The sequence below is a fragment of the Zootermopsis nevadensis genome, unplaced genomic scaffold (assembly GCF_977971745.1).
Source record: "Zootermopsis nevadensis isolate Lab colony 2312 unplaced genomic scaffold, Znev_1.0 Znev_ptg000030l, whole genome shotgun sequence".
Taxonomy (NCBI): domain Eukaryota; kingdom Metazoa; phylum Arthropoda; class Insecta; order Blattodea; family Termopsidae; genus Zootermopsis; species Zootermopsis nevadensis.
This window is the reverse complement of record NW_028259162.1, coordinates 21628122-21654585: the sequence shown is the minus strand read 5'-3', so window position 1 is coordinate 21654585 and position 26464 is coordinate 21628122. Positions and strand designations below refer to the sequence as shown.

At 41.6% G+C, this 26464-nt stretch overlaps 2 protein-coding genes across 5 annotated transcripts in view; both read right to left on the bottom strand.

Moving 5' to 3' along the window:
* Positions 1 to 15932, bottom strand: part of Syt7 (Synaptotagmin 7) — a 128135-nt gene extending 112203 nt beyond the window's left edge. Inside the window, exon 1 of the mRNA XM_087358578.1 lies at positions 15520 to 15932. The gene's annotated coding sequence lies outside the window, so the exon portion shown is untranslated. The remainder of the gene's footprint in view (positions 1 to 15519) is intronic.
* A 508-nt stretch (positions 15933 to 16440) lies between these two features.
* Pex19 (peroxisomal biogenesis factor 19) lies at positions 16441 to 26396 on the bottom strand. 4 transcript variants are annotated; one of them, XR_015537816.1, is made up of 7 exons: positions 24709 to 24816; positions 23027 to 23224; positions 22049 to 22227; positions 21386 to 21544; positions 20643 to 20819; positions 19359 to 19548; positions 16441 to 18232 (listed from the first exon to the last, which is right to left on the bottom strand). XR_015537816.1 is itself a non-coding variant. In XM_022077459.2 (7 exons), exons 2-7 carry the CDS (start codon positions 24812 to 24814, stop codon positions 19411 to 19413), a joined length of 957 nt encoding a protein of 318 aa, XP_021933151.2. In that variant the 5' UTR covers positions 24815 to 24816; positions 26241 to 26396; the 3' UTR covers positions 16441 to 19410. The 4 variants fall into 4 exon arrangements, 3 of the variants coding, with proteins under 3 accessions (XP_021933151.2, XP_021933152.2, XP_087214709.1); XM_022077459.2 differs by adding an exon at positions 26241 to 26396 and having other exon boundaries at positions 16441 to 19548; XM_022077460.2 differs by adding an exon at positions 25864 to 26120 and having other exon boundaries at positions 16441 to 19548.
* Positions 26397 to 26464: the final 68 nt, after the last annotated feature.

Genomic DNA, 26464 nt, shown 5'->3' with positions numbered 1-26464 from the left:
GAATTCCGTTCACAGGCATCAACTTTTTCGACAGTCTGGCATCTAGTTTGAAAACTACTTTGATAAAAAGGAAAACTGAAAACAGCATCAAAAATATAAATAAATACACGTTTTTTATTCTGTTGATAAAATCCTTCAGTAATGGTTGGAAAATTTAAAAAAAAAAAACAATGCCCAATTCTCAGCAGTTATGTAATTACCTAATAAATCTACTCTCATCGCTCTGGCCCTTTCCACATTTAACAAACACTCGATACACTTATCTTTAAATGAACGTCCATTAGCCGCGGGAGTTTTCATCATCAACGAGCTCTTTCTGAATCTACGTCAATCAATCGTCCAAAAATGCTAGTCTGCCCGTTCCTGCTGAAAGCCTCGACCATCCTGAGGCAGTGAGAGAAAATTTACGCGATATGGAAATAACCAAATGCCATAACACCGACATATTACCCCCGAATACCCCCGCAACGTCGCTTTTCCATGAACGTGTGACGCGATGACGTCACGACCAGCTACCTGAATTTCCAACGGGACATTCTTTTTTACGATATTTCTCTCCGCGTCAGATTAAACACGTGATTTCAACACGACGTTACCCCGTACAGTACTTGAATCGGTGATACGGAAATCACTGGATTAGTCGTGGGGGGGTCGGCATGCCTGGCCATCCCGTTCGCCGGACTTGACACACAACGACTTATACTTGCGAGGATAAACTGAGGATTTCGTGACACAGAATAAATCGCAGACACGATATAAAATCTTACAGTGCGTAGTAGACGGTGCTGCTCTCATGCAGAACAATCACGAAGCACACGCGCTGTTTTGAAATCAGCTGGGTTCTGCGTGGCCAATGCAGATCATTTTGAACATTAAGAACGTATGTCATTTCATGACGCACGCTGAACAGAGTAACATATCAATCCTATATAGCTGATTAATTTCTCATTCCATTAAAAAATCTTCATTTAATCGTCAGACAGAACACTAAATAAATAATCTTTCTGTCCATCGTAACCACGCAACGGCTGATCTCGGCCCAGGTTACTATGATATTTTACACTCAAAATAAGCCACTGGATGAGCAGCCGAAGTTGGCAGAGTTCGTGGGACACTCTGTATAGACTAAACTCGCACGTCGCTTGCCTGGCGTCTCACCTGCACAAGCAAAACGACCCGTCCATCTTCAGCAAGTGTACGAGGTCTCAGTTCCTCTGCTCTGACGCATGAAGTACAATGTAATTCGTATAAAAATTAGGGGAGTTTCGTCGTATTTTCAACGTGAAATAAACTGCTTATAAGTAAATTCGTAGAGTGGTCCCAGGAAACCAAGGAACACGCTGGGAAAAAAAATATCTGAAAATCAGTTGACAAGTTCGCACGAAAAGGAATTACGTTAAACAACTTTCTAAAATGTCTATAGATCCTACAATTTTCATATAACACTCCCATAATGCCGGTCTGCTATTTGTGTCAAGCGCCATTGTGGACTCAGCTGTTTTCCCCGCCGTCCGTCAGTCACCTGTCACTTGCATCTGTCACCGAGTAATGATTTAAGAACTCCAGTATCGCGGGCCTTCCAAGTGAAGCCCAGGGCACAGCATCCATCCTCCCAGGAAACTTATGAAAATAATGTATAAGATTGCACAAATTAACCTCTGCGTCCGAGACTCTAACCTGTTCCCGAACACGATGTTCTGGAATCAATCTGGACTCTAATTCGGAAGGCACGTCTTCTGATTTCTGCCTTCCTGAGACTTTATGTCGACGTTTCGGAGGATATAACACCATCCATCATTTCAGACTGCACGGTGCAACGCAGCCCCTGCTTGTAGGCCTACCCGCTACAAGCATTACATTACATCACTTCACTTCGCTTCTATTAAATATAAATATTCAAAGAGAATTTATAGGTTTTGTTCGATACGATGTAGGAAATTTCTAAAGTAGGGTGTAATTAGTTTGACATTTGTGTTGTTTTTTTAACGCGATAAGCCTGCCTGCTAGCGTCTGACATTAGGCAGTGATTATTAATACGACGCTGAATAATTGCTTTTCTCTTGAGTGTGTAAAGCCTCAAACAGCTACAGGGTACAATCAATAATTCATCAATTTCGAAACGAAAACAGCAAAACTCTGACAAGAACACTGCTCCGTCCCTGTCAGATACACCGAATAAAATAAATTATCTATTATATTTTCCGTCTAACGGAGTTCACGAATCAATCTTTTGTTCCCATGCGAAGTTAACTCGCTCAAGTAACCTCTTAGCTCTGTTCTTCAGGCTCTAGCGTGAGCGGAGAACACATTACAGGCCCGTCCATGCTAATCTGCGGCGTTTCTCCTTAGAAGCAAGTAGCCCGCGTGGCCCGGAGTCATTGTCGCAACACCGGAAACCAAGACCAGTATTGGTGTACAATGTTTGAACGAAAATCAATTTTATAGCGCACCGTTTTAAAAATGGCTGAAACAGTGGGAATTGAGATAAATGTCCACAGTTCTTTTCAAAACGTGTTTATGAACGAGGCAGCCTGATGATACTACCAACGAAGAAACCGATAACAGTCATTGAAGATGACGATATTAGACTCCTGGGTTGAACCTCCGTATGGAATTGCATCAAAACTGTTTACCCCGCAAAGTTCAATGGAACTTGGCTATATTTCTTGGGTATTTTTCTGTTTACAGACATAGTCTCTCCCCAGTAAGCCATCTGACCCCAACATTTGTTTGTATGCATTCCCTGCCAAGGTCACAGAACACTGGATAAACAAGCCCCTTCCTCCGCGCACTCTGAATGTGTTTGCAGACATCCCCTCCGGCCAAAAACCTTACCTAACTACGCCTTGTGTTCCAACTAGCCAGAGCACACGTTTATTGAACTAGTGAGGTTGGTCATTTCTACACTCTCCAGAACATAAAGCGATCACGTAAATTGGTCTTCGTGTGTTCCTGTCGTGTTATTCGAAGTTGTGTGTCGGCCATAAAAAGTTTATTTATATCCTCATGAAAAGCGAAGTCCCTGCCGCAGGACGTGGTTGTGTGTCTTGAGGTCGAACATATCAGCGATCTCAACAAATACTGCATCACCAATAAGCATCAGAAATGTTTAATTTTTTTTTTTTCTAAGTGGCCACTGCAAATCAATTTTCGTTCGCTGAAACCCTGAACAGGTCGAAGACAAATCTCCTCTGAGTCTTTTAAAGCACAAACATTAGAAGTGCATTCCGTCTTGAATGACGAACATGGCAGCGGAGCGTCTTGGTTTCCACCCCCACCCCACTTTCTACCGCAAGGAATATTGACATATAACTGGAGCCAGAAATTCAATTGAAAAATGGTACTGACTCAGTTTGTGACGTAAAATATGTTTTAGGAGATGCGGTAAAACTTATTTTACATTATTGGCAACCCTCCGTTAGTTTACCGCAGCAGATTATGTCAGCGATAAAGCGTCTGATTTCCACGACGCACGAGAGGGATTCAGTTTCATCCTTAGTTCAACCTTGAAGTGGATACCGAAACAACTGGTCTTCATTCTCAAAGCAACAGCGCACACACTCAAGAAACTGAAAACGTCGGCCAATGCGTCAAGTTGATTTGGGTTTTTCTTTAATTCTTTCTGTTAACTGTTCGCTCACGTCGTCCTTTGACCATCATCAACATCAGTGGCTCTACAACCCTGGTGTGGATCTTGGCCGCCTCCATTTTGAGGTTTCTCGGTCTTTGAAGTGTTCATATATGAGCAGTGAGTGACAATCCCACCGCCTCTGCAAAATTTCTACTAAATCCTGATTTGACTACTAGAGCCATCTAGTAGTGAATCAGGAGAGACTTGGGTGAGAAATGGCCACTAAGTTTTGCTTACGAAACATCTCGTATCATGCTCGTAAGGTTCGTTTACATGCCGTAAATCTACGACATGGGACCTCTGGCTTCACTTCCCCTCCGAAGGATTTTTATCATCCTCAAAAATCCATCGACCTCGGCCGGATTTGAAACCGCGAATCTTGGGTCCAGTGGTGAGCACGCTAACCCCTTTGATAGAATTGAGTTCATCGACGTGTCTTAACTATAACAGACTCGAAACTGTCATTTGCCGACATCTCAGAGAAAAATCGAACACTGTGGGCGCCGATCGCCGTCGACAGTGGAATAAATCCACGTACGAGATGGATTCTGTCTTTTCCTCCGATAAAATGCACTTCTAACACTAATGTCTGCTTCTTCAACGCTGCCTGCTGTTGGGACAGCGACAGAGACGCTTTCTGGCGTCACGTGTCCACTGGCACTTCATTTCCACGTGTCGCGAAGAACTCATTTTTCCACGGCGAAGAATTTATTAAAAATTACAACAACAAAAAAGAAACAAGAAGAAGGAATCTAAATCTAACGCTCGCACTAACGAGCAACCCAGGGGGGCGACGACGATCAGACGTACGAAGGAACGACTCACCGACGCTACTAGCCTTTCAGAAAAAGTCGCTCCGATGCTCGACTCACCGACGCTGGATGAGACGACTTTCTGTAGGGACGCGGCCCTGACTTTTTTGGGGAGGGGTAGGTGGCAACTTCTGGAACAAGGTTACTGCAGAACTGGTCCATACCGCGGAGACTGGCGGAGATTGGACTAAAACGTCACAACGAGAGCAAAGTTACAGAGAAATTATTTATTACAGGATGACAAACAGATAATTTTTCGAATGGACTTCACAGAGAACTGACTTCCGAACTAGAAACTCGAGTAACCTTGAACAATTCACTTCTCTCTTTCAATAAAGCGACACATCTGTGGTTTGAAGTAACCAGCACAAAGAGTGGATTAGCCTCAGGTAGGGCTCTTGGTGTCCACTCGGCAGCCAACTCAAAGCCGAGGCAATGCAGTGGGTGAATGTCTGTCAATTATTCAACCTAATTCGACGGAGACCACGCCACGCCTTCATCATAAAATCAATATCGATTCATGTCATTCAACCCTTCTGAACTGAAGGAGTAAATTCTCGTCACATACCTGAGAGGCGAAATAGGCCCGGGGCATGCAGGAAGTGGTACGGGGATCATATCTGATCCACCCTTTGCTCTCAGTTACTTGAGATAAATACGGAACCTCACAAAAATACGCCAGAATAGACCACGGCCGATTCTTTGCTTACGACCGCTGAAAAAGAATGGGTTTTTTTTTACGAAATACACACCATGGCTCTGCCTGTGAAGAAAAACCAAGTTTGTAACAGAACATCACGTACGGAGCTCGTGTAGGACGCTACCAACACGGTCGGATGTAAAACAGACACTTTCTTATACACAGAGTGTTCCGGTTTCAAATGTTTTGTATCATATTCACCAAATCGGTTTATATAGTAGATTTTATACGGGAAATTTTCAATAAACCTGTCATAAAGCAGTCTACCTACTTCTGTACGGAGCTCAGATTCCGTCGCAAACTAATTTTTCACAGCATCCTGAAGAGTCAGATGTCTGCGTAAATCGTGCGTCTCGTGATGTACAGTGTCCGCTACATAGTTCCGAGCCTATACAACAAACATACACGTAGCGAGAGGAAGACCCCAAAACGTCAGCTGATGGGAGAGCTGGACCAGTCGCCCTTCCTTCTGTACTGTCGGCTATGCGGGTTGAGGCGTGCCCCTGTTCCATAGCTCCTTTGGTTAGCAAAATACGGTGTCTCGAGAAGCAAATTATAGGTCAGCACGCGCTGTCATTAAGCTGCAATGTTACGTCACTTGTCAATGCAAATCCTGGGTATGAAATTCCTTAAGTGACAACAAAATTATGGGTCTACAGGACGAACGTCTGTTCTCCACGACGCGTAACGCGTATTAACAGCTGCTGTTTCCCGCAATAATATAATTGAATATGTCGCATACACAGGGCGTTGTTATTTTTAGGGAGTGGCCCACGAGGGCAACAGCATCGGCCTGTGCATTAGGCTACCCGCAAAACTAAAAGCACGTGATTACACTCCATAAATTTCATTTAGCGTACATCAGTATTCAGTTTGTAAAACATACGAACTGACCTCGTTCAGAAATCTCGTTCTACCTTAATTATTCTTCTAATAGTATCGGATTACAACTAAAACCCGACACAAAGCAGTTACACTCAGTTGATATATTTCCTGGAACAAATAAAATAAAAAATGTAGTCTTCATTTATTTATTTATTTGGTGTTCTGTCTGACGACAGGTCCATATGAACAGGATCCTTCCATCCTTTTCTCGGACTGGGACCTGTTCATATACGTTCTTGGCAGATGATCCAGAAGTGGTTTGCCATTGCCTTCTTCTGTGTGTGAATGGAGTAATTGTTGGGATGCCACGGAGGAAAACTCCGTGTTGCCTAGACCACGGCCTTGCCCAACACAAGTTATAAATTCGGGCACCGCCGGGAATCGAACCCGAGACCCCAGGATTACAAGGCCAGCGTTCTAACCGCTAGACCACCTCATCTTATTATTATTTAGTGTTCTGTCTGACGACAGGTCCATATGAACAGGATCCTTCCAACCTTTTCTCGGACTGGGACCTGTTCATATACGTTCTTGGCAGATGATCCAGAAGTAGTTTGCCATTGCCTTCTTCTGTGTGTGAATGGAGTAATTGTTGGGATGCCACGGAGAAACCGGGGAAGCCCCCGGAGGAAAACTCCGTGTTTCCTAGACCACGGCCTTGCCCAACACAAGTTATAAATTCGGGCACCGCCGGGAATCGAACCCGAGACCCTCTGTGGCTTATTCAGTGTTTTCGGATGACTTCCACTGAACAACCTTTCCACGCACATGTTATATAATATTAATAACAACGCGGTGAAGCGAGCTCTGTCGGTATGGGATGAATTTCCGGGAAAATTCGTGCGGTAAGAACTTCAAACCTTCTTCGCCAGATTTTTACCAGAAATCTTATAATATCCAACAAATCCCTTGTCCCATCTCGCTGTGTTTTCCTTCCCAAATGATACAAAATTGAATTTCGGCAATATCGAGAAATATTCTCTCCTTTAAGCCACGTGACTTCATGCGAGACGTCCTCGAAATGTAATCTGTCCGCCAATATATTTTTATAAAACTGCCTTGGTATCATTGACGTGGAAGGTAGCATTATAACATAATTTACTGTCAGTAACTGAGGGAGGGAAACGTACAAGAGTAACATGATTAACCTTTAAAACCGAAGTAATCGATATTAAAGAGAAAATACATTTCTCCTCTCAGTCAATTCAGAATCATCTCGGTTAGCATTCCATTCTCTGTGCTAATGATGATACATGAACATGAGGAAAGTATACAAAAGAAGCTTTTGTGTATTCACTTGAATAATTGGTTTTAGTGTTTGGACAGACGCGCGAAACAAATGCATCTGCGGTGAATACATCGAGACGGGAAGACTTCAGAGATCTACAATCTCTTCAAGAAAACAAAACGTCGTAACGGAACGAGTCTACGCTTTTCAAAAGCAACAGCTTGTACGAGTTTAATAATTAATAACCCTCTTAAATGGAGGAGAAGCATTCTCATTGTGCTGTGTAGGTCCTTCGTCATCCAGGCACCAACAAAGGCGAGGATGTCCGGCACAGGACGACAATATGTCGAGGAAAGTAATTAATATGCAACTGTTCAGAAGATTGTTGTGATGGATCTTTGACAGCAGTGGTATTCAACCTGGGGTACGCGAAGACATCTTAGGGGGTACGTGAAATTTAAAAAAAATAATATTATTTTATGATAAACACTGAATAATCAGTAATGTAATTTATTTAATTTATTTTAGATGTAGATTAAATACTATGTATAACTTGAATTATACACCAAAAACTTTGGGTGTACGAGAAATTATATCTGGGGGTACGCGAACAAAAAAGGTTGAATACCACTGGTTCTTTACGTTTCTCAACAAAGATAAGACGCCATATATCAATAGTATACGGGTTCGAATACCGATACAAGTCACGGATGTTCCTAAGGCAGTCAGACGATACGAACAGAGGCGTAGAAGGGAAATATAAATTTCCGTAAGGTCGGGAGAGCTGTTTCCGCCCCAGGTGATGAGGTTTCTAGAATATTCTCGAAGGTTCTGGAACTTCACCTCAGTAGCAAATAGGGACGAAGTCGCGTACCTCAGTCAAAGAAACAGATTATTCTGAGTTGAATTTCGAAACTGAGAGTCAGAATTTATAGAACACTGTGCAGACGGTCGCGAATTCAGATCTAAACATAAACTGTACAGCATCCGGACCCAACATTCCGAGTGTGAAATCGTGAATCATCGTAATTGTCACGAGTTTCCGTAGTCAGGCCGCGAAGGCACGAATTAATCTCTGCTACTATTTGACTACAGCAGCAAAATCTGCGCATGGCCCTGAATACTACAGCCCCTCCAGAGGGACTGTGTTATCTGTGCAACGCGTTATCGCCAAAGCGTAGTGAACAGCAAAACCATTTTCAGCGACCGACCTTCCGTGTATTTTATTCGCATCAGAAAACCGCAACGACCGACCCGGGACCCCACAGCACGTCATTATTCTGCCCCTCAATCAGCCAATCCCTCGTCGTCGATTCGTCATCCCTCAGCAAGCCTGTAATCAGGAATCATCTTAAACCCCACACCATACCACGCTTACTATCTAACCGGAAGAAATAAGACAGCAGGGTCCTATATTTAATTCGCTACAAAAGTTTGTCACTGAATTTTATTCTGAAATTTAAGCGTTCCTTTTGGCCCTTAAAACATTTCATAAATCTCACGACCCCCTTCCAGAACAATTGCAAGCAACCAGATTTGACATAAAATTTAGCTACGAGTACACATTTTTTTATAATTTAGTACATATTATTCAATGAATTTAATTTAAAAAACTGTAATAAAATATACGCTTTAGTGGGTTGGATGTGGTCGCTTCTGTGAACGTAACTTATCGTACCGAGGTTGGAGTTTTGAAATGGCCGCTCTAAGGTCGTTTTCCAGGTTCATCGTAGAACGATACTCTGTTCTGATGGCAGCCACTGCTGAACTGCCTTAATCAAGGGTAGGATCTTAAAAATGTTTCTCCGTATTTCGTTTAAAAAAAAGTTTTTCATACAAACAACACCCCCACGAGGGGAACGGGCCCCACACTTTGGGAACCTCTGCCTTAGGAATTGCGCAATCTTCTCGTCATTATTTCATTTACTAACCAGGACATGCACCAAATGTCGGCACAGTAATTTCTTTTTTAGTACGCCGTAGCGTGTCGTATTTTCGTTACAGACGTCATTCTACACCAAACCACGTTCACACATTTGTTTCAAATGAACTACGGTCAGATTGAATATCTACGAAGGAACATCGGCCAATGAGAGACAATTACGGAATCAACTTCAAAACTCCGCGTAACATGAACTCCACTTCATAAGGTTTTCGCAATTATGAACTTACCGGATGAGTGATTAGCAATCCGGCTCAGTATTCCGGAAGTCACGTGAAATGTTCTCGAATCAGATGTTTTGACTGAAGTTTTTCGTTGTTTTCCTTAGTCCCTCCAGACTCCCTTCTTCGACACAAGGCCCCCGTGGAGTTGAGGAAGCTTTCATCAGAGACAATCAATCAGTACTGTTCGCTGCCTCTCTCTTGATCCTCAGTACGATCTGAGCTCACGGTCCAGGACTTTATGTCGGCGGAAACCGTCAAGAAGCAGCTAGAAACAGTTCCACGGCAACTTATCTGTTTAATTCCGGCCCTGTTCCTGGCGAATAAAGTTTCTATCGAGATTTACGCAGCGAAGCGTCTCATATTACAGCGGCTCTCACAATCAGAATACGGCCACTTCGAAAGTTTCCCTCTCGCGCCACCAAAAGCAATGGTCTAACCCCCACAAATTCACCCCTTGGCTAAACCGATCACCCTTTGATCTCCTATCTGCGACAAGTTCCGAAGATTATAATGAAGTGATTTCGTCTGCACGAGTTCTCTGAGCCCGTACACAGGAATAACATTAATTTTATACGCGTTCACTGAACTGAGTAAGTGAAGGAAAGAGGACCAAAGTAAGAAACCATGAGTGAACAAGCTTAAAATATCTGGAGACTCAGCTCCAGGCAGAGTCCGCTGCAAGGCTCAATGGTCATCTGCCCATTAATAATAACGCAGTGGAAGTGTCTGACCCCTGTCGTGTCAGGTGAAACATCTGTGAATATCCATCCACCGTTCGCCCCAATTATGGTCCATCACTTAAATGGACAATTGTCCTTAACATTGGTTGTCTGGAGTCCACGGAGCTAAATCAGCGCGGAGTGGGTCGACTGACGTCACAAACAGTTTGATTCGGGACTGTTTTCCCTTAAAGTTTGTTTTTAAAAAGTCGGAGAAACATTAATGGTTCTAAAAGTGTTCTCTTAATAGATGGTAGAGAGCACTGAAGATTACTGGCCCCTCGAAGAGACACTTGGGTTTTATTTTCCGCCCGAAAAGAGAAATCGATTCGAGTCCCAGACTTTCGGAAACCAACCGGGTGAAACAAAAACGCATCGTAACTGAGATTTCGAGGAAGTGATAAGAATCTTGGGTTTCCTTAGTTTAACAAAGAGGGCGGGGTGGAGAATAGTGAGATCGCTGTATCAAACACAGAAGGTCACACCCGAAGATTAAAGTATATAAAACAATAATTCTGCCTGTTGTTTTGTGTGGGTGCGAGAGATGGTCTCTTACTCAGAGGCAGGAACACAGATTGCAGGTGTTTGAGGAGGATATTTGGGCCTAGGAGAAAAGACGATGGGGCGTGGAGAAAACTGCATAATGACGAGCTTAAAAATCTGTACTCCTCCCCTAATATTGTCAGGGTGATTAAGTCGAGAAGAGTGAGATGGGCGGGACATGTAGCGCGCATGGATGGGACAAGAGGTGTGCACCGGGAAGCCTGATGGAAAGAGACCGCTGGGGAGACCTAGACGTAGATGGGAGGATAATCTCAGGCGGGATCTATGGGAGATAGGAGTTGAAGAAGACTGGATTTTGTTGGCCCAGGACAGGGTCCGGTGGAGGGCTTTGGTTAATTCGGTGATGAACCTTTGTGTTCGCTAAGCCATCTGGTTGGTTGGGTCCACTATTTGGGAAGCCTGAGGGGAAGAGACCTCTGGGGAGATCTAGACGTAGATGGGAGGATAATCTCAGGCGGGATCTATGGGAGATAGGAGTTGGAGGAGACTGGATTTTGTTGGCCCAGGACAGGGTCCGGTGGAGGGCTTTGGTTAGTTAGTTAAGTGAATTAAATATATCAGCCAAATGCATAAGAAACGAACCGAGGAACACAAATGGAAGGGCGCAGATACCAGAGGCTCGCCACGAATTCAAACTACAAACAATCTCCAAACCTTGCCCCTGATGTACATAATGCAGGAGCTATTTCCGAAATACATTTTGTTTTTAATACGTGTTACACTCATTGTACAGATTTCGCGTGAGGGATGACTACAAATTTTACGACATCGTCTTTCGAAATGATGTATTAAGATCCTAAAATTTCAGTTTTCTGAAGTTTCCTGATGTCGTGTTCGCCTGGAATGTTGGCCAAATATTTTCTGAGTGACTGGTTTATTATTTGTGATGGTTCTATCTGTTCTGATTTGTTGGTTCCACAAAATAGTTATTCGGTTATCCTGACTTCTGGATGTGTTCATATTATTATTATTATTGATGAATGTTTTAGTATGGTAAATCAACGACGACTTTGCACAACACTCAGCCTTGGCTAGGCTCAGCGAACTAGTTATGACTCACTTTTCCTGCGAAACGTCATCAATGACGCCGAAACACCTGCACGCCTGACTTGCTTCAATTGTTTTACCTAATGTCTCGTGTTAATTATCGGTCACGTGCATTCTGCTGAGCGGACAGATCGTCTAAAGTCCTCCAAAATGGCAGCCACTTCGGGATTCAAATTAACGAAGCGATGAATAATCTTACGAGATCTTACATGGAAATCAGTTATAAATGAAGATGGTGGGGACACTTAGAGGAATCGTCCAGCCTAGCAACCGTTGCTATGCAGAAATTAGTGGGACGGCCTTAGAAGGAAGGTCCACACAGGAGAGCCAAAACGCGTATCTCGTCCAAAGAGCGCCCTAGGCCAGAACACACTAACCAAATAAGCCAACAAATACCCAATCCAAGTCTGTAGAAGTTGCCTCGACGTTCTGTATCGCTAGCATATCGCACGGAACAGAGCGTAATTAAACACTTGCTCCGTGTTTCTTGTCTACTTTGAAAAGTAATTGTGAATGCGCGATCATTATTTTTTAAAATAATTCGTTCTGCATCACGAGGGGCTGTGGTTCTACGTCTCGTAATGGGGGGACCTTCTTCCAGAAGCATCAAAATGGCTGCATTTTAAGGAGAAAATGTTTGAACTCACAACATTTAACTTGTTTTCCCTGACAGCACGTACACAGACCACGCTCGGCAAACACTCTTCAATTATAAGATCAACGTAGCGTATCTGCATTTTTATTGACGAAGCCTAAATCAACGTTTGCTTGTTTACTGGAGTGTGACGAGATGTAACGAGCTCAGTACTTTCAAAACCACCAGCATTTTAATATTTTTTTGTTACAACTTCAAAGCCCGGGTATACATTAAAAGCGATAAATAACACAGACGAATCAAAGGGGCAGAACTCTGACGTGGACGGGAGATGAGATAGAAGGTGATGTGCGGATGGAGATTTTGTCCTCAGTAGCACCAAATGCAACCACGGTGGTCTAGCGGTTAGAACGCTGGCCTTGTAATCCTGGGGTCTCGGGTTCGATTCCCGGCGGTGCCCGAATTTATAACTTGTGTTGGGCAAGGCCGTGGTCTAGGCAACACGGAGTTTTCCTCCGTGGCATCCCAACAATTACTCCATTCACACACAGAAGAAGGCAATGGCAAACCACTTCTGGATCATCTGCCAAGAACGTATATGAACAGGTCCCAGTCCGAGAAAAGGATGGAAGGATCCTGTTCATATGGACCTGTCGTCAGACAGAACACTAAATAATAATAAGATGAGGTGGTCTAGCGGTTAGAACGCTGGCCTTGTAATCCTGGGGTGTCGGGTTCGATTCCCGGCGGTGCCCGAATTTATAACTTGTGTTGGGCAAGGCCGTGGTCTAGGCAACACTGAGTTTTCCTCCGTGGCATCCCAACAATTACTCCATTCACACACAGAAGAAGGCAATGGCAAACCACTTCTGGATCATCTGCCAAGAACGTATATGAACAGGTCCCAGTCCGAGAAAAGGATGGAAGGATCCTGTTCATATGGACCTGTCGTCAGACAGAACACTAAGAGAGTCACATCTGAAGAGTTCTAATCAGAACTTGAAACTCCTTCCTCAATTACATCACGGCCTAACAACAAATAAAGCATTTTTGAAATGAAAAGTTCGTCTGGCTTTTGAGAATCAAATTAAAAGTCTCATTAACAATTAAAATTACTGGCATTGATATTTGTGACACGTCTGGTGTGCCATCGGGTTGAATAAGGCTACATGGGGGTGTGTTGCGAGGTACAATTCTACTACCTAATCGACTATTTCTCAGTGGGTCCGTTCCTTAAAGACATAATATGGATTTATTTCACAGTATTACACTTGATTATTTTCTAGATTCACAAATGACTGTCCTAATTATCGGGATTCTAATGTTCTCTTCTATTCTGATGACGTGTACTCCAGCTCTGTAACAGCTGACAGTGAAAACAAATGATCGACCACCGGACGTCCAAAATTCTTTTCACGGCCTTCCAGAACGTTCGTGCACGTTCAAAAACACTTGCCAGTTGCTGGAACGTCGCGTGAGCTGTACGTGTTAAGACAAGGCCGCTGTAGCTGGACGGTGAGGGCACAGAAATGCCAGTCAGGTTTTAAAAGTGCGAACGAAGTTCATTAATTAGGTCTTTTCGCCTGATACAATCGTAAAAAAACCAGCAGGAGACTCCTCCAATACCGTGCCAGGAGGCGAATCATTGGGACAAAGAATTATTATTATTTCATCGCTGTTTGCATTGTACTCAATAAAGACATCGATAATCAAGGCCCCAAGTGCTGATTGTTTCCGCTTACAACCTGCGAGTTTGTGTCTAGTTCGATTTCTCTGTAATTCAATATGGTAGCACTTGAATCTGCTTCTAATTTCTGACTTCTACGTCATGAAAATTACAGCAACATACAAATAAACGATAAAATATTATTTGGCTGTTTCGTAAGCAAAATTCAGCGGCCATTTCTCAACCGTGTTTCTCCAGATTCTCTACTAGATGGCTCTAGCAAACATATGCCAGGGTTTTTCTGACCCCACAACAACGTAGTTCTGGACCAGGCGCGTAAGAATATTATTATAGCCGCCGGCGTTTATACTGTGCTCGAAATAGTTTCAATGTGATTATGATAATGCTTTATTTACTGCTGATTAAATGACACTTTGTCCACTACATACGTTACATTGGGTCGAATGTCAGGACAACAAACAGGAAGGAAGAGATTGCAATCTAAAAACACGTTCCCAGGATTTGTATCACGTGACTGTGGGAGGACAAAGGCATCCAGGAAGTTTCGACTCCGGAACTTGGGTGAATGGGAGTGAACATTCCACATTATGATCGGTGAAGATTTCTTACAATGAAATACACAGAAACCTATTATAAAATTAAGAAAAAGAGGACCCCTTCAATTTGTAATAACTATGTTGTGACATTTTGCAGGAAGGGTCTCAGGAAGAGCGTGGATACCATAGGCAGCTCGTGTCTTCGATCCACGGATCTTCCAGCATTAGACGCTTAAAACTACGTAATTTACCTCATGTGTGGCAAAGTATTAATTCTGAAACACTTTGTAATCAACTTGTCACAGAAATACGATACGATGTTTTCAGAAAAGTCATAAAACGTACAGTACTGTGTAATGTTTTCCAAACTCTTTAATTCTCAGCGGATAATAGACAGTTAAAAACTGTTGGTTTATCAACCGTAGGGAAATTTAGATAATTTGTCTTCTGGAATTCTGCGCTGTGTTGTCTATCAGAACTTTACCGGTATTTCAGATGTACCTGCTGCCTCCATCGTCAAGGCGATAATACTAGAGGCAGAAAATACCTCTAAACGTTAGTAAACTTTACCAAACTACATGGAAGAGATAATATATATAGTTCAATATATGTTAGGAGTGACCAAACCTCATTTCACCGCGTCTGCTGCACGTGTTTGTCTTTCTTTGCACGTAGGTAATGAATTATTAAGAATTAAGGAATTGGTTAATCATCATGTTCTTGTAAAGAATACGTGACAGATATTAGCAAATGTTTACCACATTTCAAGCTGAACAGAATGTTTGCCAATATGATAAGATTGAAGTGAAGTGTAACATTGTTACTGTTAAGAAAATGAGTGTAGGTGAAGGAGATTCATATTTTTGAACGCAGGAAGAGAATAACTTTCTTACTGCGTGAGCTAGGTATGACCACTCCCTCCATTACAGTGAATAAAGAATTCATTTACCTTTATTTACTTCACAAGCCAGAAACGCATTGCAGTCGTTTTTATCACCATGACAGCTCCAAAAAAATAGCAGTGCCAAGAGACACAACGTAACCACATGAAAGTAGTTTTGCGATATATATTGAATTGTTATTATCACCAACAACACTACACTTATCGAATAGTTACGGAGCGCGCGTGGCACGATCTACCCAAACACTAAACCGAGGTGGGAGTGGTCGCTCTGAGTACGGCGACTTAGGCCGGTAACCGGGAAGGGGTAAACGCGGGGGACGAATGGCAGCGACGTTATATCAAGTTCACATACACTGGTAATAGATGGCAGTGTTTGTCGACACACCGAACATTACATCTTCAGAATTACCATCTTGAGCTTGTAAAATGAAGAACTTTTGGCCTTCGGTGATAAGCCGAGTCGAACATTAAATTTTCTTTCCCCTGTTTCGGCAAATACTGTAGTTGCCTTATTCATGGTGATGTCTTTTTGGCGTTAGAAAGCGCTACGGAACATAGCAAAATATCACTCCTTACAAAGGAACATCCATGTAATCGTCGAAATAACAAAAATTACTTCGAGAACATTCCTCGAAAGACATGCTTGTTTGTGCTTTCTAACCTTTCCCACCACTGAAACGGTATAAGAATAGAGCGCCTACAGGAATATCCCCCACACTGTAACCAATTATTTATCAATTAGTTGAGGATCAATGATGTCACAAATTCTTGCACGCCACATCATTTTGTAACTTCATGCATGCGCGAGTCGCGAACAGTCGATTGCTGACGTCGACCCAGGGGAACTCGTGGCGCCACATATGAGCAACTATCAGAACAATTTATTTCTGCGCGGCTCACCAGTAAGAACGGCGACGTACAAGCCCAGCGTTGTCAAACGATCAGGAGCAGGGGAATTAAAACATCTTTCAATATTGAATAAATAAGATATTGTGTTTCACACACTACATCTTTTTTCCATACTACAAAATTTGTAACAATATTATTGCTGCCATCACACTACATCTTTTAACAATTCAAATGACAGACAAATGCTAATAAATAAGTACATTAAATACAACCAAGTTAAACCAGAACTGAACTAAACAAGCATATTCAATGGAAACATTTCTGCTTATTAATAAAGTATCCTCAAAGCCGATTGTTTTTGTTAAAAATTCCCAAAAACCTACATGTCATTTGAAATAATGGTAAGACTGCATTAACGCACTGCTCTCAGTAAAGCAGAAACCTGTTTTATCTGCCTTGTAGGAACACGAATACCAACAGAGTCCAAGATGGAATGGCTATTTATTTTCCCCCAGAGAATATTAATAAAAAAATAAATAAATAAAATGCTGAGACATCTGGAATAAAATGTGGTAAAACTTAAACATTTCAAAACGAAACTTTAATCACATAAAACATCAAAGTAAAGAAAATGATACCAACAAACAGGCAAATTGTCTTCGAATGTTTTCCGTTTCATTAGAACCAATCAATGTAAGGCTACTCTGAAGGGGGAGGGGGGGGGGGCATACTCTAGCGTTGACCTAACCAAAGAATATACGACACAGAAATTAAAATTTATACCACTTATCTTGCATGCGGAAGACATAATTTTAGCCTGGGTTTTTGAACATTATCCATCATGTTATGTTATACAATGTTTTGAAGACTGGATCTATTCTCATCTTCACGTGTAGTAGAGGGGGGACACCTACTTTGTGGGGTCCATTATAATGAGTTAATCTGAATCACCGGTGATTCCAGCCGAGACCGTCCAGCATTCCTCGTCACTAACTTAGCGAGTGGACACCAGCCCCAGAGCGCCCAAAAGTAAAACTGAACAATGGGACCAAGAGGTGGTGGCACCCTAAGCTGCCAGGAAGTGGGCAGTCGCTATAGAAAAGCAACTTGACTGTGGTAAGCAGCGTCCTGTTAAAGGGAAAGCACGCCAGCACCAGATTGGGCAGTGGTTACTTCATTTTGAGTCGAATGTGCGCAGGACAAACTTCTGACCACATCCTTCGATCCTTTCAAAGGTCCTTCCAACTTTTACTTCACACACCCATAATACACCCTGATTTAGTCCCACCTCTATGACCAAAGTAGCCGGCAAAACCCGAAACGAACCACCCGCGTGCCACAGAACAACGGCTGAAAGATTCTGAAGCAGAGCGTACGACACAAAAAAAGATGGCATCCAGTAGCAAGGGGCGGGTATATAAGACAGAAATGAAAGTATATCTATTTCATAATTAGCTTTAAAACCACTTAAAACAAAACGGAGACAGTCCAAAAACAAAAGCTTATCCAACGCAACGAGGGACTTTATTGAACGCCCGACTAAGATCAAACAAACAGAATCTCCCTGTGAACAAACAACTGGCACAGTATCACTTAGACAAGTAACTAAATTAGTTACCATATATTACGACTTAACAAATCAAGATTTAAAATTAAAAGAAATGCGATCGTATTCAACATTTTCAACGTTTTTGGAGAAAAAGGTTAAAATTAAGAAAGGTCCATAACCAGAGCAATCTTGCCCGTCTTAAATACGTACAATAACCGCAAGAGGGAAACCTCCCAGTTAATAAACCGAGATTTAAAATGTGATGTGAAGGCGTAGTACGTACCTCAGACCTCTTGTGGCAAAATTAGGAATTTAATCTGGTCCGGTGCGTTCAAGTGAACGGAGACGACTAACGGCTCCCTGAATCAAGAAAATCAGAATAAGATTTGTTCTTAGTATGAACAGAAGAGGGAGATAAAAATATTCAAGTTTACAATTTAATTCACTATGGAAACCTGGCTAAATGAAGCTACGTCATCATAATTTATTTCCAGATTCATATTTTCGGGCAAAACATGGAGGAAAAACAGTCACTCCACTACGCACACCATCGACGCTTAAAACATAAGCAGACTCTTGGGACATTTTTGGCAAAAACATCGTCTTCTCGGAGGACCTTTTCTCCGAGCAGGAAACTGCCTACATTAATTATTTATATTACTTTTTTCATCCCCATTTTAATGCGCGCGTGTGTATAAAAGTGTCTGCCTACCATAAGCTCTGTGCTGTTAGCAAACACTCTTAAAGAAAATGAATTACTGTTGTTGTTGTTGTCATTATGATTTATCAGTTACCTGAGCCTGCTACAGGCAATGGAGTACGTGTTTGATAAGGCACAAAAGAGAATAGAAAAGTAATTTCCTTAGAAAAAAACTCAACATACTATGTGGGAACGCATGCAATTAATTTGTGAAAGAACTTGGAATATCAACTCAAAATATGACGGTCAAAAACCAACGTGTAACTGAAGAAAATGGAAATCAGCGTGGACATTCACAGGTACAACTAAAAGGCGCCTGAAATCGGCACCGGCCGTTTCCACACGATGAAAACGACTCGACCCCAAAAGCAAAAATTTTTAAACATACCAATTTATGAATATTTTCGAAAAATTATCTACATCAAAAGGGATATACGCGCTACAATTTTGTACATTGTGAAAACACAGTTCGCGTTACAAACCGTGATGACAGTGAAAAATTTGTCTAGTTTCGTCTAATAGAGAAAATTCTTGTTCTTCATTCTCAAAAATTTTCCAAATGCTTGTCTTACACTGGAAAAGTCACTCTCGTACATTCCTCTCCCCTTGGACCTATCTCCAGCAAGTACGTGCTCTTTTGTTTCTCAGATAACCTGATTTTATTTCTTGTTTCAGAAAGTAAGTAACAAAGAGACGCATAACATCCATTACATAACACACCTACAACCTTTTAGGAAGCCATCGCAAACGTGCTCTTAAACTATATAAATCCCATAAACTAGTTACCATTAGGCAAACACAGCCACTAGTAAAAACAGAAGGCAAATGAGACATTGTGTCACATGACTGAGCATTGGGAGGGGTCAGTCACACCTGGAGAAAGACCGGGCAGGCAAGGGTTGCCGTGTTCATCGAACGTCACCACGGATCCCAGATCCCCCACCAGATCCTTCGGAGGCTGGCCACAATCTTGCATCTGAAACAATTTTCTGATTTAACAGCATCTCAAAATATATCATCACGGTAATACATTTGCGCCCATCTTCATCGCCCTGTACAGCAAGAGTCTTATATTAACGTCATACGTAGGGCAGTCAGAAAGTTCCCAGAATTCCCGTTTGAGAAAAGTACGCAGGATCCGACATTTCTCACAAAGATCGTCACTGGTGGGTGTTCGCCTACGACCCGGAGACGAAGATGCAGTCATCCGAGTGGCACATGGCGTCGTCTCCCCGACCAAAGAAATCACGCCTCGTCCGATCCAAGGAAAAAGTAATGCTCATGGCATTCTTTGGCATCGACGGTGTGGTGCACCATGAGTTCGTACCGCCTGGACAGACTGTTACGGGTCATTTCTACGTGCAAGTGTTGCGGAGGTTGCGCGAAGGAATCGGCGCAACAGGTTGTAGGGTGAGTGGTTTCTGCATCACGATAACGCACCGAGCCACACATCGCTGGTTGTGCAATTCCTCGCCGAGAAAAGCATTCCCGTCATCAGCCAACCACCATACTCTCCGGATCTCGCTCCGAGTGACTTCTGGCTATTCCCTACTCTGAAAATGGGGCTCAAGGGGACGAGTTTCGCAACCACGGAGGACATCAAATCGAATGCGACAGCCAAACTCCGGAAGATTCCAAACGAAGCCTTCCGCCAGTGCTTCCAACAATGGCAGGATCGATGGAGCAAGTGTTTGTGTGCACAAGGGTCCTACTTTAAAGGTGATTAGGTAAGCGTTGCCATATGTCCTACCATTACCGTGCTATACCACAATTCCGGGACCTTTCTGACTGCCCCTCGTATACCACTTGTCTACTGGTAAGTCTACGTATAACTTTTCAATCAACTTACGGTTTCCATAAAACTAAATACAAACCTCACGTTATCACAGGCCATCCCACTCGTTTATCCTCATTAAATAAATAGCTCCATCGCGAAGGGGTCTCCTTGAGACGTTCAGTTACTCATGAAATTCGCCATCTTTCATACAGGGTGGCACACCGTAATAGCCTAGAAGAAACTATCAGTGTATCTGTGTACATAATATTAGTCGTAATTGATTAAGACCTTACTTTCTGCATGAGATCAAGGATTGTGTCAAATCTCCTCTTCTTCTCCTCCTGGCTGTCTGATTCAGACTCCCTCTCCAGTTCCACACACACCTGATCCATTAGTTCTCTCTGCTTGCCGAACCTTTCAAACTCTGAAGGCTCGAGCTTTGATCGATTCTCTTCCAGCCATGCAGGGTACTGAAACAAATGGCACTCGCTTCTGAAAACCAAAATACGAAACTGGAAGACTATAATACCTGGTACAACACACATCATACTAACATGTAATGTCTATTTAATAAGTAATAATGTTTAATGCAGACGTAATAAAGTTCTTTTCAAATGTATTAATCATCACAGGCCTTTAGCTGTCCCTCCGCTGAAATGGCAGAACAAAACATTCTAGTAAACCATGGCCAGTTCCTCTCCTTTCAAGATATATGATCCCACCTCACATGTTTGTTCACCTGCCATGTTGGTACCACCAACTGTAGAAAATTAAAAAGTATACTTTTAGGGTAGTCCCCAGTGTGATAACATCAATTCCAAATTTCATTCAAATCCATCCAGCCGTTCTTGAGCAGAATCATGCGGACAGACGGGCGGAGAGAGAAGTGACCGGCCACGTACGCATTCATTTCATGCACATAATGCAACAAATGCATAAAAAACAAAATTACATACCAGTTTATAGCTAAACGAGACTACTTTGCTTACGCTCCCCACAAAGAAAATACGAGCAGTAACTGCATTCAACACAATACCTTATCGACAATATCCTTAAGTGCTGGATAAAGAATATCCTTTGAGAGTAACGACTGCATCATCTGTTGCATGAATGGGAGGAAATCCCCTCCTTCTGTTGTCTCTCCTACACCAAGGCCACTGAACATGTTCGCAATGTTCTCTTCGGAGAAAAGAGACTGAAAAAAAGTAGCACAATCACCAAAGAGAATCACAAGACCAAAACAAAGAACAAGTGAGGCCTACACCGACCAGGCAACACGTGGAATCACGGGGTCACATATGCACATGACGTACTCTGACCACACTTGGAACAAAATACATACGTCCATTTCAAAATAGAGGAGACAGTTACACATTTGTATCGCCCACATCCTCTTCTTCCAAGAACCCTGATGACAGAGGCAGTATAACCTCTGAAACGTTGGTGGAAATCTACCAGACTACACAGCGCAACAACCCAGGAGACAGAAATCTTTATACTCATCGCCCTGATGACGGAGGCAGTATGACCTCTGAAACGTTGGTGGAAATCTACCAGACTACACGGCGCAACAACCCAGAAGACAGAAATCTTCAGACTCACCACTGTTAAAACCTCAAATCATACAATCCTTGTACGATAGAACTCGAATCAAATTTGGGAAGTCAGAATCCATGTATGTTATATTTATATTACTTACCTGCAGATTTTCTGTCCCTTCTGAGAGATTTCTTAGCGTTTGTGAAATTGCTGCTGCAAATTCACTCCCATCACCATCACTACTACCTTCATCAGTTATTACTTTCGCTGTGGCTTCTGCAATTTTCTGGAAATTGGCCCCCAGTTGTTCGGGTGTTAGCGTATCTGAGGAATCACTACCTGAACCACAATAAATAAAAAATCATTATCCAAAACATTGATCACAAATATCAATCTAGATAACCGATAAACTGAAACGGTTGAAATAAGTTAACGTGAGATACAAAAAAGAAAACCACTGGTTCATAAAATTCTTTTTACATAATTCATTCTGTCCTCGTTGGTTAAGACAATTTATGATTCGCTGTTGCAAAATCGAAGTTTAATTATACTTTAAAACATACAATGAGGCACATTTTCCCCAGTACGCAAGAACGTTCCCCAATTAATACCAATCAAAAAGACGACGACTGTCTTCGAGTGAAGAGGCGGTAAGGTAAATGGTTGGGAAAAGTGGTCAACCTTGACTACTCTAATGCTCTTTCAGGAACATAATGACCTTGACTGTACCAGAGTTTAAGTAAGAATCGTCAGAAAATCATGCTAATGTTTTTAGTTTGCACAGTATAAACAAGCCTTGCCTTCTCTTCACTGGAAATCTAAGAAGTGAACAAAGCAATGACGAAATAAATAAAAAGGGAAAGAGAAAGAATCCCGATACTTTATACAATTCCCTATATCATCAATTATGGCCATTTTTCTACAGACAGCTGAGATCCTTTCACTAAGCAATTCTGAATTTTCAGAAAATGGCCGAATATTAATTTAATCAACCACAAATATAAACAACTAACTCCTGTTATTCATAAACTTGAAATACAATAATTTAAAAACTGCCTGAAAGGTCACTAACCAATCAAACCTGCAAAAATTGTAACAATTAAAATAGAAAAGGTCAAACTTTAACCTGTTTGCTTACTCTGTGTCAAAAGAGACTGCACGTTCTGCTCAAACTGAATGGCTGCCTGTTTGATAAACTCATCTGTCCATTTTGTACCCAAAAGCTCGTCATCATCCGCAATCTCACTGTTGTCGTTTGTGCCACCACTAATTGTTTTCTCAGTCGTACCGTCCGCTGGTTTGCTAGGCAGGGGTTTATCGAAGTCATCTAAGGCACCTTAAGAAGATTACCACCATTAGTAAGTCAACACCAGACCAGTGGTTCCCAATCATTTTCTCTTTGCAAATCTCTTTTAAAAACCCCTTACATTTTTAGACTGAAACGCAATCTTTCACGTGTAATAAATTATTTAAAACAGGTTTCTGTGAAATCTGGCATCAGTTTGTAGTTGGTATATGGTAATGCCGAATATAATAAAAACACTGAAATTAACCCATTTAAGTCAAACTAATGAGACTTTTCAGGTTGCTTTAAAAAACAATGTTTTAAAGTTCAACTCAAAATAGAGAATGATCAACTCCAGCTCTCCATCAAAATTGTTCAGGCATTTTAAATTACTGAGAAGGAAGCTAAAAATTCTTGGTACTTGTGGGTTATCGGGACACATCGCTTTAAAAATAGGTTAGGTTAGTTGACATTTATTGAAATAAAATATAATAACTTTCAAGTCATTTATCCACACACATTAACCTAACCTAACCTATTTTAAAGCGATGTGTCCCGATAACCCACACGTACCAAATTCTTTCATGCACATGTGTGTAGTTGAGAAGTAAATAAAAGTAAAATTAACTATTTTTCACACAGTAATACATATCCATTTAAATAACACCTGACCGTCCATCCACTCTACCGCTTCCCTCAATGGTTAGTCATAAAAAATGTTAGGCACAAAAAATTTTCTACTTGGAAAGGCAAGCATTAGAAAATTATCAATATTTTGTGTTTTGAAAACAAGGCAAAGACAAAGAACTTCTCTCAAACGAAGCACCACAGAAAAAATGGTAAATACATAAATTGTTCGGCACACAGTAAATTCCATTTGTCTTGCAATGAGGATAAAACAGTACGATCACGGAAGGCATAAACATCACTGCCAAGAGCTTTTTCATACATCTGAGGTCCAAACAATCTTACACATGTTCAGTATGCAAGGAAGAAATGCATTAAATAGAACATAAGGTTCCTTGGCTCCTTAGTGGATTATCAAGATCAACTCACACAGTAAACAACAAGCAACTGAATTTGTTCTGTGGGTAAACAACAAATTAAAGTTGCTCAACATAAGAAATGTAAAGCTGTCCTGCTACACGCCATGTAGGCACTTGGGGGGAGAGGAGGTATAGCTCCTACTCATTCTTAACCTTGGCCCTAGATAGGGGTGAGTGGTCAGCATCATGCTCCGGCTGCGCTTTGCTCCCGTTGGGTAGGAGGCTAGGTGGGCCCTAGAGCCGGTCTGAACGCAGGGCCTAGAGGAAAAATCAACTGACTCTGTCAAAGATCAAAACCTGTTCATCCAGTCCATAGCCAGTCACTATACTAACTGAGCTACCCCGGCTTGTTACTTAGCGGGCAACAAAAACAAATTATTTTCAAAATAAAAGATAAGCTCACAAAGCCAACTGAACTGTCATACTTTTAACACTCCATATTCTTGGCAAAAAGTAGCACACTCAAACTGTTTGCGACTCCATTCTTACTATTTAATAATGCATCTAGTTCTGCATCATGCTCCGCATGTGTTGGACCTGTAACAGTCGCTTCAGGTCTTGTCGCATCTTTCTGATCCTGCTGCTTCTCAGCCATAACTGCAACAAAAGAGGAAAGTCAACCACACATTATACCTTTTCAGTCGATATCTGATATATACAATTACATTACAGGTAATGTTTTAGACAACCTTCACCTACAGAAAGCAGTAGAATCTATGTCCATTGTTCCTACTACAACTATGTGGGAAGTGGAGCCAAACAGAAATCACAACAGCATATTCTGGGCTTGCTGGCTTAGTCTGATCAAGACGGACCAAGCAAATCCAGTTCACAGCAGCTCTGATCAGTAAAATAAATATACACAACTAAGACCGACTTATACCACTGTTTCAGCCTGAGTGACCTGTGGGGTGAGGTATGAGTTGTTTCCTTGAAAGCTGCTGATGAAAAAGTTAATCTTCTTCATTTGGTGCTGCCACTGCAGCCATATGAGACAAAAATCCAGGACACCATCTTTCAATCCTGGCTTAATGCTTTTATAATATCATATCATGAAAGATTATCTTTCATCTCACTCCTTCTACTCTACTGACAAATTTACTTCACATGAACAAGTATTTAACACTGAAAATTGTTGTGTAAATAGCTGCAATAAGCATGCAATTATAATTCTGGTTTATTTTATTATCATATTCACACATGTTCCTTATTCTTGGCTTGCACTATGAAGGATCTACAGAATGTAAACAAATTCTAATTCCTCATGATCAACTTCTGAGCCTTTTGTGCTCAATGTGGCTATAAGAACTTTTTTTAAAATTTATAACTAAACCACCTTTTCATATGTACCCACAAACTGACCCATAATTGACGTTTTATTTGTCTCCTTCTTCTATTAGGATTTTACGACTATTTGTCCACATGGGAAAGTTTCAGCATCTGATGAACGACTACATAGGTAATGTATAGATTCACTAATAGACTGAGTAAGTTTCCATTACTTTACTGGATAGATACTTCACCATACCAAAGTTAATTCTTATGTCAGTAGTTATTTATTCTTGATATATTTAACAATTTCCAATTGATTAATCTGAAATGTTTTGACAATTGCATTACATATTTTTGGGCATTTTCATTCACCTTATTTCTTTTCTATCTGGGAAAGTTTTATTTGCAATGTTCTTAGACTGTAGACTGTCGATTATGTATTTAGACTGAATCTTCACATGCCTAACTTGATATGAGGAGCATCCGACTCTTCTGCCTACGGGGTTCAAGGATTTGCGTAAAGGAGCCTGCAAGAAATCTCACTGTTTAACACAAGTTTTTACACAAAGGTCATTTACTTAATTGCACTAAACTCTGCATTATATCCTTCACATACACAAAGTGACCACATACGACTGGTTCCGCTAACTGCAAGTTTTTGCTACAATAAATTGGAGTGAGTTGTTGCCAATTCAATGTACATTCCATAGTTTGTCTCAAACTGTGAGTTAAACAACAGCCCCACTTACCTCTTCTTCCTTAATCCCACGTAATTGACATTGAACCATCCATTAACACCAATAACAGCATAAAAAATGCACTTCAGTAAGACATGGGAAGCAACGAACAAAAACAAATAAACCCAGCATGGTATAGTACAATGTCCATGCTTGACTCTAAAATTAGTTTATATATACCCTTATTGTATTCCTTATGTTTACTGTTATCATTCATGATGGGTTAACTGCACTAA